Source organism: Carcharhinus amblyrhynchos, chromosome 9, assembly GCF_965287045.1.
Source record: "Carcharhinus amblyrhynchos chromosome 9, sCarAmb.v2.hapA, whole genome shotgun sequence".
Taxonomy (NCBI): domain Eukaryota; kingdom Metazoa; phylum Chordata; class Chondrichthyes; order Carcharhiniformes; family Carcharhinidae; genus Carcharhinus; species Carcharhinus amblyrhynchos.
The window spans coordinates 222,062-236,294 of NC_137332.1; the positions used below are offsets into that span (position 1 = coordinate 222,062).

The 14,233-nt window shown below is 45.3% G+C and overlaps 1 protein-coding gene across 7 annotated transcripts in view; it reads left to right on the forward strand.

Moving 5' to 3' along the window:
* The window catches only part of henmt1 (HEN methyltransferase 1), a 74,428-nt gene that overhangs the window by 11,129 nt on the left and 49,066 nt on the right, over positions 1–14,233 (forward strand). Inside the window, exons 2-4 of one of the 7 annotated variants that reach the window (XM_080195059.1) lie at positions 140–208; positions 697–1,050; positions 7,706–7,818. In XM_080195059.1, coding sequence (XP_080051185.1) covers positions 964–1,050; positions 7,706–7,818 — 200 coding nt within the window. In that variant the 5' untranslated portion in view covers positions 140–208; positions 697–963. Of the gene's footprint in view, positions 1–139; positions 209–228; positions 1,051–3,733; positions 3,753–5,598; positions 5,806–7,705; positions 7,819–14,233 lie in introns of those variants that run through there. The other 6 variants (XM_080195058.1, XM_080195062.1, XM_080195061.1 and 3 more) reach the window with 6 other exon arrangements.

The following is a 14,233-nucleotide window of genomic DNA, read 5'->3' on the forward strand; positions in this document are numbered from 1 at the left end:
TTTTGCTTTGGTGGTTAGGTGCAGGCACCGAACCGACGATGGACAATGGCAGCTCAGGGACTTTCACAATAACTTCATTGCAGTGTTATTGTAAGCCTTACTTGTGACTGACAAATAAACTTTAAAACTTTAATTCTAGAAAATCTCCCGAGCAACCTCTCCAAGCCCTTGACATGCAGTTGAGGCTACCTCGTTGAATGTTTTTAAGGTAAGGATAGATAAAATTTTTGAACAGTGAAGGAATTAAGGGTCATGGTGAGTGAGTGGGTAAGTGGAGCTGAGTCCACAAAAAGATCAGCCATGATCTTATTGAATGGCAGATTTTCCCACAAGAAGCTGATCCCAGTCTATTTTGGCCAGATTCAGCTTCATTCTAATAACATCTGCCTTCCCCAGTTCAAAACCATTTTTTGCAGACCATTCTTTCCTTTTCCCTAACTAACAAATTACACTGTGGTGTGGTCGCTATCACTAAAATGTTCCCCACTGCCACATCAAATATCTGTCCAGCTTTGTTCTCCAGAATTAGATCCAGCACTGCACCATTCATTGTTGAACCTTTGACATTTTCCAAAATTCTTTGGCCTCTGGACTGGTTCCTACAGATTGGAGGGTACCTAATATAAGCTTTAGGGCATTTGGTGGTTGTGAAAGGCGGCATATAGAAATGTAGTTTTTTTTCAAGATGTGCATTAGATATGAATATGAGGAAGAACATTAGGCCTGCGAGGCTGGTGAAAGCAGACACATTAAACTATTTGAAAGGAAGTTGGATGGGCAGTTGTAGAAAGTAAACCTACAGGGATAGAATGGGAAAAAGGGACTAATTGGATTGCTCAACAGAGAGCTGGCACATATTTGATGGGCTGAATGGTTTTCTTCTGTGTCAAAATACTCTGACTCTCATTTACATATGGATATTTGGCTTGTGAGAGTGAACAGGTTTTCAACAGATGAGAATCAATGGAGACCATAATCTTCACACCACCGTTGTACAAACAGAGATACCAGCTGGTGCTTGAACTGGTGGAGAAATATAAAGCAAGAAAAGTAAGTAGATAGCCAAATACTTAATATCGATATAACGTGCATCAAAGAGTTATATTGGATATGTGAGTTGATTGGGGAAGTCTACTGACAGGCAAAAGGACAGCTGGTAAGTGGCATGCTTTCAAAAGTGTGTTAACCAGGGTTCAGAGTGAGAACATTCCTTTTAAAGTGAAGGGCAAGGCTGGTAGAAGGAGGGAACGCTGGATGACTTGGGACATTGAGGCCCTGGTCAAGAAGAAGCAGGAGGCACAAGACATGCATAGGCAGCAGGGATCAAGTGGATCCCTTGAAGAGTAAAAAGGGTGTAGGAGTAGAATTAAGAAAGAAATCAGGAGGGCATAAAGGGGACGTGAGATGCTTTGGCAGATAAGACAAAGAAGAATCCAAAGAGCTACAAATACATAAAGGGTGAAAGAGTAGGGCCTCTTAAGAATCAAGGTCATTTACGTTTGGATCCACAAGAAATGGGTGAGATCTTAAATGAATATTTCTCATCAGTATTTACTGTTGAGAAAAGCATGGATGTTAGGGAACTTGGGGAAATAGAGATGTCTTGAGGAGTGTACATATTACAGAGAAGGAGGTGCTGGAAGTCTTAAAGCGCATCAAGGTAGATACATTCCCAGGACCTGATGAAGTGTTGGTGTGTTGCCTCCTAGGTGCCAGGGTCCATGATGTCTTGGATTGTGTTTTTGGAATCTTTAAGGGGGAGGGGGACCAGCCCCAAGTCATGGTCCCCATAGGCACCAACGACATAAGTAGGAAAAGGGATGGAGATGTAAGGCAGTAATTCAGGGAGTTAGGGTCGAAGTTTAGAGCTAGAATAAACAGAGTTGTTATCTCTGGTTTGTTACCCGTGCCACGTGCTAGCGAGGAGAGGAATAGGGAGAGACAGCAGTTGAACATGTTGCTGAAGGATGATGCAGGAGGGAGGAATTCAGATACCTGGATAATTGGGGCTCATTCTGGGGTAGGTGGGACCTCTACAAATGGGATGGTCTACACCTGAACCAGAGGGGTACCAATATCCTGGGGTGGAAATTTGCTAATGCTCTTCAGGAGGTTTAAACTAATTCAGCAGGGTGATGGGAACCTGAATTGTAGCTCCAGTGTACAGGAGGTTTAGAGTAGTGAGGTCAATAAGGTTTCAAGTTCACAGGAGTGTACCAGCAGGCAGGAAGGTGGTTTGAAGTGTGTCTACTTCAATGCCAGGAGCATTCGGAATAAGGTGGGTGAGCATGCAGCATGGGTTGGTACCTGGGACTTTGATGTTGTGGCCATTTCGGAGACATGGATAGAGCAAGGACAGGAATGGTTGTTGCAGGTTCTGGGGTTTAGATGTTTCAGTAAGATCAGTGAAGGTTGTAAAAGAGGGGGAGGTGTGGCATTGTTAGTCAAGGACAGTAAGAAAGGACGTTTGATGTGGACTTGTCCACTGAAGTAGTATGGGCTGAAGTTAAAAACAGGAAAGGAGAGGTCACCCTGTTGGGAGTTTTCTGTAGGCCTCCAAAAAGTTCCGGAGATGTAGAGGAAAGGATTGCAAAGGTGATTCTGTATAGGAGCGAAAGTAACAGGGTAGTTGTTATGGGGGACTTTACAAATATTGACTGGAAACACTATAGTTCAAGTACTTTAGATGGGTCAGTTTTTGTCCATACTGTCAGGAGTGTTTCCTGACAGTATGTAGATAGGCCAACAAGAGGCAAGGCCACATTGGATTTGGTACTGGATAATGAACCAGGCCAGGTGTTAGATTTGGAGGTAGATAAACACTTTGGTGATAGTGACCACAATTTGTTTACGTTTATTTTAGCGATTGAAAGGGATAGGTATATACCACAGGGCAAGAGTTATGACTGGAGTAAAGGAAATTATAATGCCATTAGGGGAGATTTCGGATGCATAGGATGTGAAAGGAAACTGCAGGGGATGGGCACAATTGAAATGTGGAGCTTGTTCAAGAAACAGCTACTGCTTGTCCTTGATAAGTATGTACCTGTCATGCAGGGAGAAAGTGGTCGAGCGAGGGAATCGTGGCTTACTAAAGAAGTTGAATCTGTTGTGAAGAGGAAGAAGGAGACTTACGTAAAGATGAGACGTGAAGGCTCAGTTAGGGCACTTGAGAGTTACAAGTTAGCCAGGAAAGACCTAAAGAGAGAGCTAAGAAGAGCCGGGAGAGGACATGAGAAGTCTTTGGCAGGTAGGATCAAGGAAAACCTGAAAGGTTTTCTATAGGTATGTTGGGAATAAAAGAATGACTAGGGTAAGATTAGGGCCAGTCAAGGACAGTAGTGGGAAGTTGTGCATGGAGTCCGAAGAGATGAGAGAGACACTAAATGAGTATGTTTTGTCAGTATTCACACAGGGAAAAGACAATGTTGTTGAGGAGAATACTGAGATACAGGCTATTAGACTAGACGGGATTGAAATTCATAAGGAGGAGGTGTTAGCAATTCTGGAAAGTATGAAAATAGATAAGTCCCCTGGGCCGGATGGGATTTATCCTAGGATTGGGAGTTTCAGATAGTTCTATGGCCTGGTAGGTATGAAAATGATCGGCGCAACTTGTGGGCCGAAGGGCCTGTTTTGTGCTGTAGTGTTCTATGTTCAATACCTCTCAACACCTTATAAACCTCCATCAGGTTGCCTCTCAACCTTCGTCTCTCCAGGGAGAAAAGACCCAGCTCCCTCAACCTATCTAGGTACTAGGATTACTAACATTGCCTTTCCTATTTAATGTGCTCTCTTCTAACTTCTGTGCTGTCCTCAATCTTCTCTTCTGTTTCCCTATTGCTTTAGGTCCCACCCCCCTGCCAAACTAGTTTAAACCCCCCCGAGTGGTTCTAGCAAATCTCCCTGCCAGGATATTTGTCTCCGTCCAGTTCAGGTGTAACCCATTCCTCTTGAACAGGTTAGCCCTTCCCCAGAAGAGATCCCAATGATCCAAAAATCTAAATCTCTGCCCCCTGCACCAGATTTCAAGCCGCGCATTCATGTGCCTAATCTTTCTATTCCTACTCCCGCTAGCATGTGACACCGGCAGTAATCCAGAAATTACTACCTTCAAGGTCCTGTACTTTAGCCTTCTGCCTAACTGTCTCTGTTCAGACTTTAAGGCCTCATCCCTTTTCCTACTTATTCACTCAAAGGGTGGTGAATCTCTGGAATTCTCTGCCCGTTGAGGTGGTGGAGGCTGCCTCGCTAAATATTTTTAAGACGCGGGTTGATGGGTTTTTGATAAGAGAGGGGATTAAGGGTTATGGAGAGAGGGCGGGAATGTGGAACTGAGCCACGACAGATCAGCCATGATCTTATTGAATGGCGGGGCAGGCTCGAAGGGCCAGATGGCCTACTCCTGCTCCTATTTCTTATGTTCTTATGTTATGTCATTGGTACCAATGTGTACAATGACCCCTGGCTGCTCACCTTCTCCCTTAAGAATGTCCTTTAGCCATTTAGAGACGGCTTTGATCCTGGCACCAGAGAGATAATACACCAGCCTGGAGCCTCTATCGTGTCCACAGAAACACCTGTCTGTGCCTCTAACTAGCGAGCCCCCTAGTACCCCCATGTGAAGTTTGCACATTCTCCTCGTGTCTGCGTGGGTTTCCTCCGGGTGCTCCGGTTTCCTCCCACAGTCCAAAGATGTGCGTGTTAGGTTGATTGGCTGTGCTAAAATTGCCCCTTAGTGTCCTGGAATGCGTAGGTTAGAGAGATTAGCAGGTAAATGCATAGGGATATGAGGGTAGAGCCTGGGTGGGATTGTGGTCGGTGCAGACTCGATGGGTCGAAGGGCTTGTTTCTGCACTGTAGGGTTCTATGATCTGTGATCTATTATTGCTGGTTGTCTGACCCTGCTCTACAGCAGAACCAGGTGTGGTGCTACAGGCCTGGATGCTGCTGGTATCTCCCCTTGACAGGCCCTCCCCCTCAACAGTATCCAAAATGGTATATTTGTTTGAAAGGGGAATAGTCAGAGGAGGCTCCTGCACTACCTGCCTGCTGCTCCTGGCAGTCAGCCATCCACCTGACTTGAAATTTTGGCTCATTTCTCTCTTTACAGATGCTGTCAGACCTGTTGAGACTTTCCTGCATTTTCTGTTTTTGTTTCAGATTCCAGAATGTGCAGTAATATATCTTATAGCTATACTCATTGGAATTCATAAGAATGAAAGGAGATCTTGTGGAAACATATAAGATTATGAAGAGAAAAGATAAGGTAGAAGCAGAGGAGTTGTTTCCACTGGTGGGTGAAACTAGAACTAGGGGCCATAGTCCCAAAATAAGGGGAAGCAGATTTCGGATTTAGTTGAGGCTACCTCATTGAATGTTTTTAAGGCAAGATTAGATAAATTTTTGAACAGTAAAGGAATTAAGAGTTATGGTGAGTGGGTGGGTAAGTGGAGCTGAGTCCATGAAAAGATCAGCCACAATCTTATTGAATGGCGGAGCAGGCTCAAGGGGCCAGACGGCCTACTCCTTCTCCTACTTCTTATGTTCTTGTCTTTATTGTTATTAATGACATCCATGTGATTGGTCTGTTTTTAGATCTATTGTTTTTATGATTGTCCCTGATTTTGCTGATACTTTGGGGGCGATTCTCCCGGAAGACCACCCATCCTGCTAATTTTTTAGTGTGGCAGGTTGGAGAATCAAGTGTCGGCCTATTTGCGGGATTTGCGCATGCGTTCCTGCCACGTGTGCATCCCCCATCCCCTGGGAGTAGGCACCTTCTGACTTGCGCTGGAAACATGGGTAAATTATTTTTATCTAAGTTAAAGTAATGTAAATGTAATTATCGAGCCTGGACTGAATTCTGTGGGCCCGTTAGCATCTCCCGCCCTGCCAGAGTATTTCAATCTAAAGGGGTTCAGACTAGCTCACTTTCGGGGAACTCGGGGACGACCTCACTGTACTGCGGTGGGGGCAATTGGGGCAGTGGGGGGGGGGGGGGGGGGTGGTGCCCCCTGGGCATGGGGACCCTGGTAGTGCTGACCCCTCAATCCCTCTACTGCTGGCGGTGGGGGGAGGGGCGGGGTGGTTGGAGACCAGGATGGGGAAGGGGTTGGAGACTGGCCCACCAGTGGATGGGGGCTGCGATTGGGCCATGGAGGATTGGGGGGGGCAACACTGCGGGGACGCCAGACAAACTGCAGGCTGACAGGTGCAGAAGGCATTCAGCATGCTTGGTTTCATTGATCAGAACGTTGAATACAGAAGTTGGGACGTTTTGTTGAAGTTGTACGAAACATTGGTGAGGCCACACTTGGAATACTGTGGACAGTTCTGATCACCCTATTATAGAAAGGATATTATTAAACTAGAAAGAGCGCAGAAAAGATTTACTAGGATGCCCCAGGATTTGATGATTTGAGTTATAAGGAGAAGCTGAATAGATTGGAATTTTTTTCTCTGGAACGTAGAAGGCTGAGGGGTGACCTTAATAGAGGTCTATAAAATAATAAGGGGCATAGATCAGCTAAATAGTCAATATCTTTTCCCAAAGATAGGGGAGTCTAAAACTATAGGTTTAAGGTGAGAGGGGAGAGATACAAAAGTGTCCAGAGGAGCAATTTTTTCACACAGTGGGTGGTGAGTGTCTGGCACGAGCTGCCAGAGGTAGTAGTAGAGGTGGGTACAATTTTAAAAAGCATTTAGACAGTTACGTGGACAAGATGGGTATAGAGGGATATGGGCCAATTGCAGGCAACTAGGACTAGCTTCAGGGTTTTAAAAAAAAGGACAGCATGGACAATCTGAGCGGAAGGGCTTGTTTCCATGCTGTAAACTTCTATGACAGTTTGGGGCCATTGCGCATGGACAGAGACTCTGAACTTTCAGCCTATTGGATGGGAATAGGCCCCACCCCTGAAATCTAATGATATTCACGCTGGTGGCCTCTGTAATGCACAGAGTGTGGGAGATTAAACTGTGACCTCCCGCTGAAAAAAAGTGTGATTTATTTCTGTTTCCCATGAATTTGACAGTTAGAATTTTTTTGGGAAAAACGAGAATCAGAGGGCACAATTCAGGCTAAAGGAACGATCCTTTAAAACAAAGATGAAGAAGAATTCCTTCAGCCAGAGTGGTGAATCTCTGGAATTCTTTGCACAGAAGGATGTGGGGGCCAAGTCATTGAGTGTCTTTTAAACAGAGATCAATAGGTTCTTGATTGATAAGGGATTCAGGAGTTATGGGAAAAGGCAGGAGAATGAGAAAAATATCAGCTGTGATTGAATGGCAGAGCAGGCTCATTGGGCTGAGTGGCCTAAATCTGCTCTTATGTCTTATGGTCTTATTGTGCAGAAGCAAATGTTCAGAAACTGAAAAATGATGTTTTTTGACACTACTGAAATGTAGGCGTGCAGGAAGAAGATGCAAACCTTGTGTCCCCCCACTGTTTAACCGTTAAGGGAGACAATGACTATACGGGTCCTGGCACAAATTCAGATAGAAGAACCTACATTTATATCATATCTGTAACAGGAACAACTTGCATCCATGTCATACCTCTAATTTAGCAAAATAAATGACAGGAGAACTTGTTTTGCCTTTTAGAGTATTTGGATGAAATGATTGATCTAAAAGTTTGCTAGTTCTATAAAATGTCAATTATGGGCAGCCAATTAATAAGCTGTTTACTTATTGTTTCCAGGTAGCAGATTTGGGATGTGCCGAATGCACACTGCTATCACGCTTAAAATCCTGCAGTTGCATTGAAGTTCTCATTGGAGTGGATACAGACTTAGAAATGCTGAAGGAAAATATGTAATGTCTTTTTGATAAATACTGATTTAAAAGTTTCCAACATTGGAGAGTTGGTGCAAACCAAAAGGTCCAAATGGCTTCCTCCTAAACTATAACAACCTTGTGATTCAATGTGAGGATAGCCATTCTGTTAATTACGTTTGTCCTGTTTGGAAAATGCTTTGCATGGCTTAAACTTGATCTGTGAAAATTGCTTAAAGGGCTTGATAAGTCAGAGAATGATTTATGAAATTAGCAACTTTGGATTGGTAAGTTCTGTGTCAGAATGATGTAATAGAACATAGAACACTATAGCACAAACAGGCCCTTCGGCCCACAAGTTGCGCCGATCATGTCCATACCTACCAGGCCTGTGTATAACTCTCAATCCCATTAAATCCCATGTAGTCATCCAGAAGTCTCTTAAAAACTCCAGCAAGTTAGCCTCTACCACTGCCGATGGCAGCCGATTCCACTAACTCACCACCCTCTGAGTGAAAAACTTACCCCGACATCTCCTCTGTACCTGCTCCCCAGCACCTTAAACCTGTGTCCTCTCATTGCGACCATTTCAGCCCTGGGAAATAGCCTCCGAGAATCCACCCTATCTATACCTCTCAACATCTTATAAACCTCTATCAGGTCGCTTCTCAACCTTTGTCTCTCCAGGGAGAAAAGACCTAGTTCCCTCAACCTATCTTCATAAGGCATGCCTCCCAATCCAGGCAACATCCTTGTAAATCTCCTCTGCACCCTCTCAATAGCTTCCACATCCCTGTCGTGAGGCAACCAGAACTGCGCACAGTACTCCAAGTGGGGTCTGACAAGGGTCTTATAAAGTTGCAGCATTACCTCCCAACTCCTAAACTCAATCCCTCAATTAATGAAGGCTAGCGCACCATACACCTTCTTGACCACATCCTCTACCTGCGAGGCTGATTTAAGAGTCCTATGGACCTGGACCCCAAGATCCTTCTGCTCTTCAACACAGCTAAGAGTCCTAACCTTGATATTGTACTCCTTCACCCCATTGGACCTGCCAAAATGGACCACTACACATTTATCCGCGTTGAAGTCCATCTGCCACTTCTCCACCCAGTCTTGCAACCTATCTATGTCTCGCTGCACCTTCTGACATCCCTCCAGACTATCCATAACACCACCAACCTTCGTATCGTAAAATAGACCTCGGTCTGACTCAGCCATCTTATTGCACATTGACTTATTGTTTGAATATTTTGAATAAGTTACAAACATGACATTTGTAAGATCATTTTGTTTTCAGGTGTATCTTTTGGTTTACAAGATTGCTATATTTTGGGGCTGTAGTTTTAAACATAGGGTAGGTGACATGGGTCATGTGACCTGTGCTGGAAGTTGCCTTACAGTAGAAATCAGGAAGTCTCAGATTGTTTATTGAGGGAGTAGTGTTTGATGGGCACAGGAACGTGCTTTTTGGCCCTCCAAGCCTGTGCTGATCATGGTGCCTGCTGACACTAAAACTATATGCACTTATGGAGTCTGTATCCTTCCATTCCCATCCTATTTGTGTGTTCGTCTAGATGCCCCTTAAATGTCTTTATCCCACCACCTTCCCGGGCAGTGCGTTTCACACATTCACCACCCTCTGTGTAAAACATTTTGCCTTGCACATCTCTAAACTTTTTCCCATGCACCTTAAACCTATGTCCCCTAGTACTGGAGTTTTCTACCCAAGGAAAGAGCATCTGACTATCCACTCTATCCATGCCACTCATAATCTTGTAAACCTCCATCAGGTCACCCCTCAATCTCTGTCATTCCAGTGAAAACAAATCAAGTTTATCCAACCTTTGGAGTAAGGGGAAGTAGGAAGACATCAGGCAGAAAATTGGACGAGTAAACTAGAAGGAGGTGTCCTTGGGGAAAAGTACTGAAGGAAGGTGGCAGATTTTCAAGGAATGTTTGTTTGGAGTTCTGCACGACAATGTTCCGGTGAGACAGGGAGGTTTTGGTACGTCGCGGGAACCATGGTGCATGAAGGTTGTGATGAAACTCGTCAGGAAGAAAAGAAAGGCGTACAGAAGGTTCAGAGAGCTAGGAGATGTTAAGGATCGAGAGTAGTATATGGGTTGTAGGAAGGAGCTTAAAAAGGAAATTAGGAGAGCCAGAAGGGGTCATGAGAAGGCCTTGGCGGGTAAGATTAAGGAGAACCCCAAGGTGTTCTACAAATATGTGAAGAGTAAAAGGATGAGAAATGAAGGGATAGGACCTATAAAAAGTGAAGGGGGAAATGTCTGTGTGGAACCAGAAGAAATGGTAGAGGTGCTTAATGAGTTTTTGCCTTGGTATTCATGGTGGAAAGTGATCTGGGAGGTTGTACTACAGGTTTGCGGCAGACTGAAAAAACTGAGTATGTGGACGTTAAGAAAGAGGATGTGTTGGAACTTTTAAATTCTATCAAGATAGATAAGTCGCCGGGACCGGATGGGATGTACCTCGGGTTACTGTGGGAGGTGAGGGAAGAGATTGCAGAGCCCCTGGCAATGATCTTTGCATCGTCGATGGAGATGGGAGAGGTTCCGGAGGATTGAAGGATTGCGGATGTGGTTCCTATTTTCAAGAAAGGGAACCGAGATAGCCCGGGAAATTACCGACCAGTGAGTCTGACCTCAGTGGTTGGTAAGCTGATGGAGAGGATTCTGAGGGACAGGATTTATGAGCATTTAGAGAAGTTTAGCACAATCAGAAATAGCACGGCTTTGTCAAGGGTAGGTGGTACCTTACGAGCCTAATTGAGTTCTTTGAAAATGTGACTGAACACATTGACGAAGGAAGAGCAGTGGATGTGGTTTACATGGACTTCAGCAAGGCGTTTGATAAGGTCCCCCATGCAAGACTTCTTGAGAAGGTGAGAGGGCATGGGATCCAAGGGGCTGTTGCCTCGTGGATCCAGAACTGGCTTGCCTGCAGAAGGCAGAGAGTAGTTGTGGATGAGTCTTTTTCTGCATGGAGGTCGGTCACCATGGAGTGCCCCAGGGACCTGTTCTAGGACCCTTGCTGTTTGTCATTTTCATAAATGACCTGGATGAGGAAGTGGAGGGATGGGTTAGTAAGTTTGCCGATGACACGAAGGTTAGTGGTGTTGTGGATAGTCTGGAGGGATGTCAGAAGTTGCAGCATGACATAGATAGGATGAAAGACTGGGCAGAAAAGTGGCAGATGGGTTCAACCTGGATAAATGTGTAGTGGTCCATTTTGGCAGGTCCAATGGGATAGAGGAGTATAATATCAAGGGTAGGACTCTTAGCAGTGTAGAGGATCAGAAGGACCTGGGGGTCCGGGTCCACAGGACTCTTAAATCGCCCTCGCAGGTGGAGGATGTGGTCAAGAAGGCATATGGTGTACTGGCCTTCATTAATCGAGGGATTGAGTTTAGGAGTCGGGAGGTAATGCTGCAACTTTTTAAGACCCTTGTCAGACCCCACTTGGAGTACTGTGCGCAGTTCTGGTCGCCTCACTACAGGAAGGATGTGGAAGCTATTGAGAGGGTGCAGAGGAGATTTACAAGGATGCTGCTTGGATTGGGAGGCATGCCTTATGAGGATCGGTTGAGGGAGCTAGGTCTCTTCTCCCTGGAGAGACGAAGGTTGAGAGGTGATCTGATAGAGGTTTATAAGATGTTGAGAGGTATAGATAGGGTGGATTCTCAGAGGCTATTTCCCAGGGCTGAAATGGTCGCTATGAGAGGACACAGGTTTAAGGTGCTGGGGAGTAGGTACAGAGGAGATGTTAGGGGTAAGTTTTTCACTCAGAGGGTGGTGAGTGAGTGGAATTGGCTGCCGTCGGTGGTGGTAATAGAGGCGAACTCGCTGGGGTCTTTTAAAAGACTTCTGGATGAGTATATGGGATTTAATGGGATTGAGAGTTACAGATAGTCCTATGACTTGGTCGGTATGGATATGATCGGCACAACTTGTGCGCCGAAGGGCCTGTTTGTGCTGTAGTGTTCTGTGTTCTATGTTCCATTTGCCACATTTTGGCCCACTCTTCTAACGTATCTATATCCATTTGTAAGATTATTATTTCCTCATTGCAGCTTACTGTCCCACCAATTGCTTTGAGAGTAATTTACATGATTTGATGGTGATCCCGTTGGGATGTTGCATAGGCTGCTGTTTTAGTTTCTGTTTGTATTCTGTGCAGTGCAGAGAACAGCTTTTAAATAAATGTGTTGTGTATGACCTTGAGAAGCTGGTCCCAGTCTACTTTGGCCAGATTCTGCCTTATTCTAATAACATCTGCCCTCCCCAATCCAAAACCATTTTTGCAGACCATTTTTCCCTTTACTCCAACAATCTTAAATTGTATTATGTTGTGGTTGCTATCATTAAAATGCTCCCCCACTGCCACATAAAACAGCTGCATGGCTTTGTTCCCCAGAATTAGATCCAGCGCTGTCTCTTGGGCCTTGTACATTTTCCAAAATTCTTTGGACTCTAGGCTGGCCCCCACAGACTATAGGGTAGTCAATGCAAGCCTAGCACTCAAAAAGAGAGGCCGAGAGAAAACGGGGAACCGCAAGCCAGTAAGCCTAACACTAGCAACCAGGGAAGTCGCCAGAGTCCACTCAGAAATTGGCAGCTTCATTGGCTGAGAAAGGAGCTGCTGATGTGAACGTGCAGAGAGAGAGAGAAGTGAAGAAAAGTTGTTTTTTATATTTTTTAAACATAGCTCCCTACCTGTGAGCCTGGAGGGATAATCCATCGAGGGAATGGTGGTCAATTACAGCTGTGACTCTGCAGTTGTTATGAATCCTGAGGGTCCTTCGTATGATTTATTGTGGACCCTTTGACATGAGCCCACGACATGGTCCTTGCTAATGTGGGCTGCCCACTACCTTGAGCTGCCTTAATTGAAAATGACTCTGAATCGGGATAGTGGCAGGGAACCATCCTGGTTGCTGATGATGCCAAATTGCACATCAGCTTTGCCTCCCTTCTTGCTACTGATCCATTTAAAAATTCCTGCCCAAGGTTCTAGGACATAAAACATAGAACACTACAGCACAAAAACAGGCCCTTCGGCCCACAAGTTGCACCGATCATATCTATACCTACCAAGCCATAGAACTATCTGTAACTTCCAGTGCCATTAGATCCCATATACTCATCCAGAAGTCTTTTAGAAGACCCCAGCGAGTTTGCCTCTACCACCACCGATGGCAGCCGATTCCACTCACTCACCACCCTCTGAGTGAAAAACTTACTAAAAAGTCTGACAACACCAGGTTTAAGTCCAACTGATTTATTTGATAGTACACTCACTAGCTTTTGGGTTAGCCCCTTCGTCAGGTGAATGGAGAGTTCTGGCCTCAGACAGAGCGTATGAAGCACAGATAGTTTACAGATTACTGATTAGAATGCGAATCTTTACACCTAACCTGCTGTTCAACTCTTAAAGTGGCTGACAACGTGAGTGGAAGGAGCACTGATCACAGGTTAAAGAGATGTGTATTGTCTGCAGACAGTACAGTAAGTGAGGTTTTGCAAACCCAGGCAAGTCACAGGGGTTACAGATAGTGCGACATGAACCTAAGATCCTTGTTGAGACTGTCCTCGTGTGCGGAACTTGGCTGTCAGTCTCTGCTCAGTCTCTACCCTTCGTCGTCCAGTATTTCCCCGGAGCGGAGAAGCTACGACATCTTCTCCGGAGTCTTCAACATATTGATGAAGGTGAACATCTCGCCAGGGCCATCACCACACCCCCACCTCTTGCTTTCAGACAACCACTCAACCTCAAACAGACCATTGTTCGCAGCAAACTACCCAGCCTTCAGGAGAACAGTGACCACAATACCACACAACCCTGCCACAGCAACCTCTGCAAGACATGCCGGATCATCGACATGGATGCCATCATCTCACATGAGAATACCATCCACCAGGTACACGGTACATACTCTTGCAACTCGGCCAATGTTGTCTACCTGATACGTTGCAAGAAAGGATGTCCCGAAGCATGGTACATTGGGGAGACCATGCAGACGCTACGACAATGGATGAATGAACATCGCTTGACAATCACCAGGCAAGACTGTTTCCTTCCTGTTGGCGAACACTTCAGTGGTCACGGGCATTCAGCCTCTGACCTTCGGGTAAGCATTCCCCAAGGCAGCCTTCACGACACACGACAGCGCAGAGTCGCTGAGCAGAGACTGATAGCCAAGTTCCACACACGTGAGGACGGTCTCAACAGGGATCTTGGGTTTATGTCGCACTATCTGTAACCCCCGTGACTTGCCTGGGTTTGCAAAACCTCACTGTACTGTCTGGAGACAATACACATTTCTTTAACCTGTGATCAGTCTTCCTTCCACTCATGTTGTCAGCCACTTTAAGAGTTGAACAGCAGGTTAGGTGTAAAGATTTGCATTCTAATCAGTAATCTGTAAACT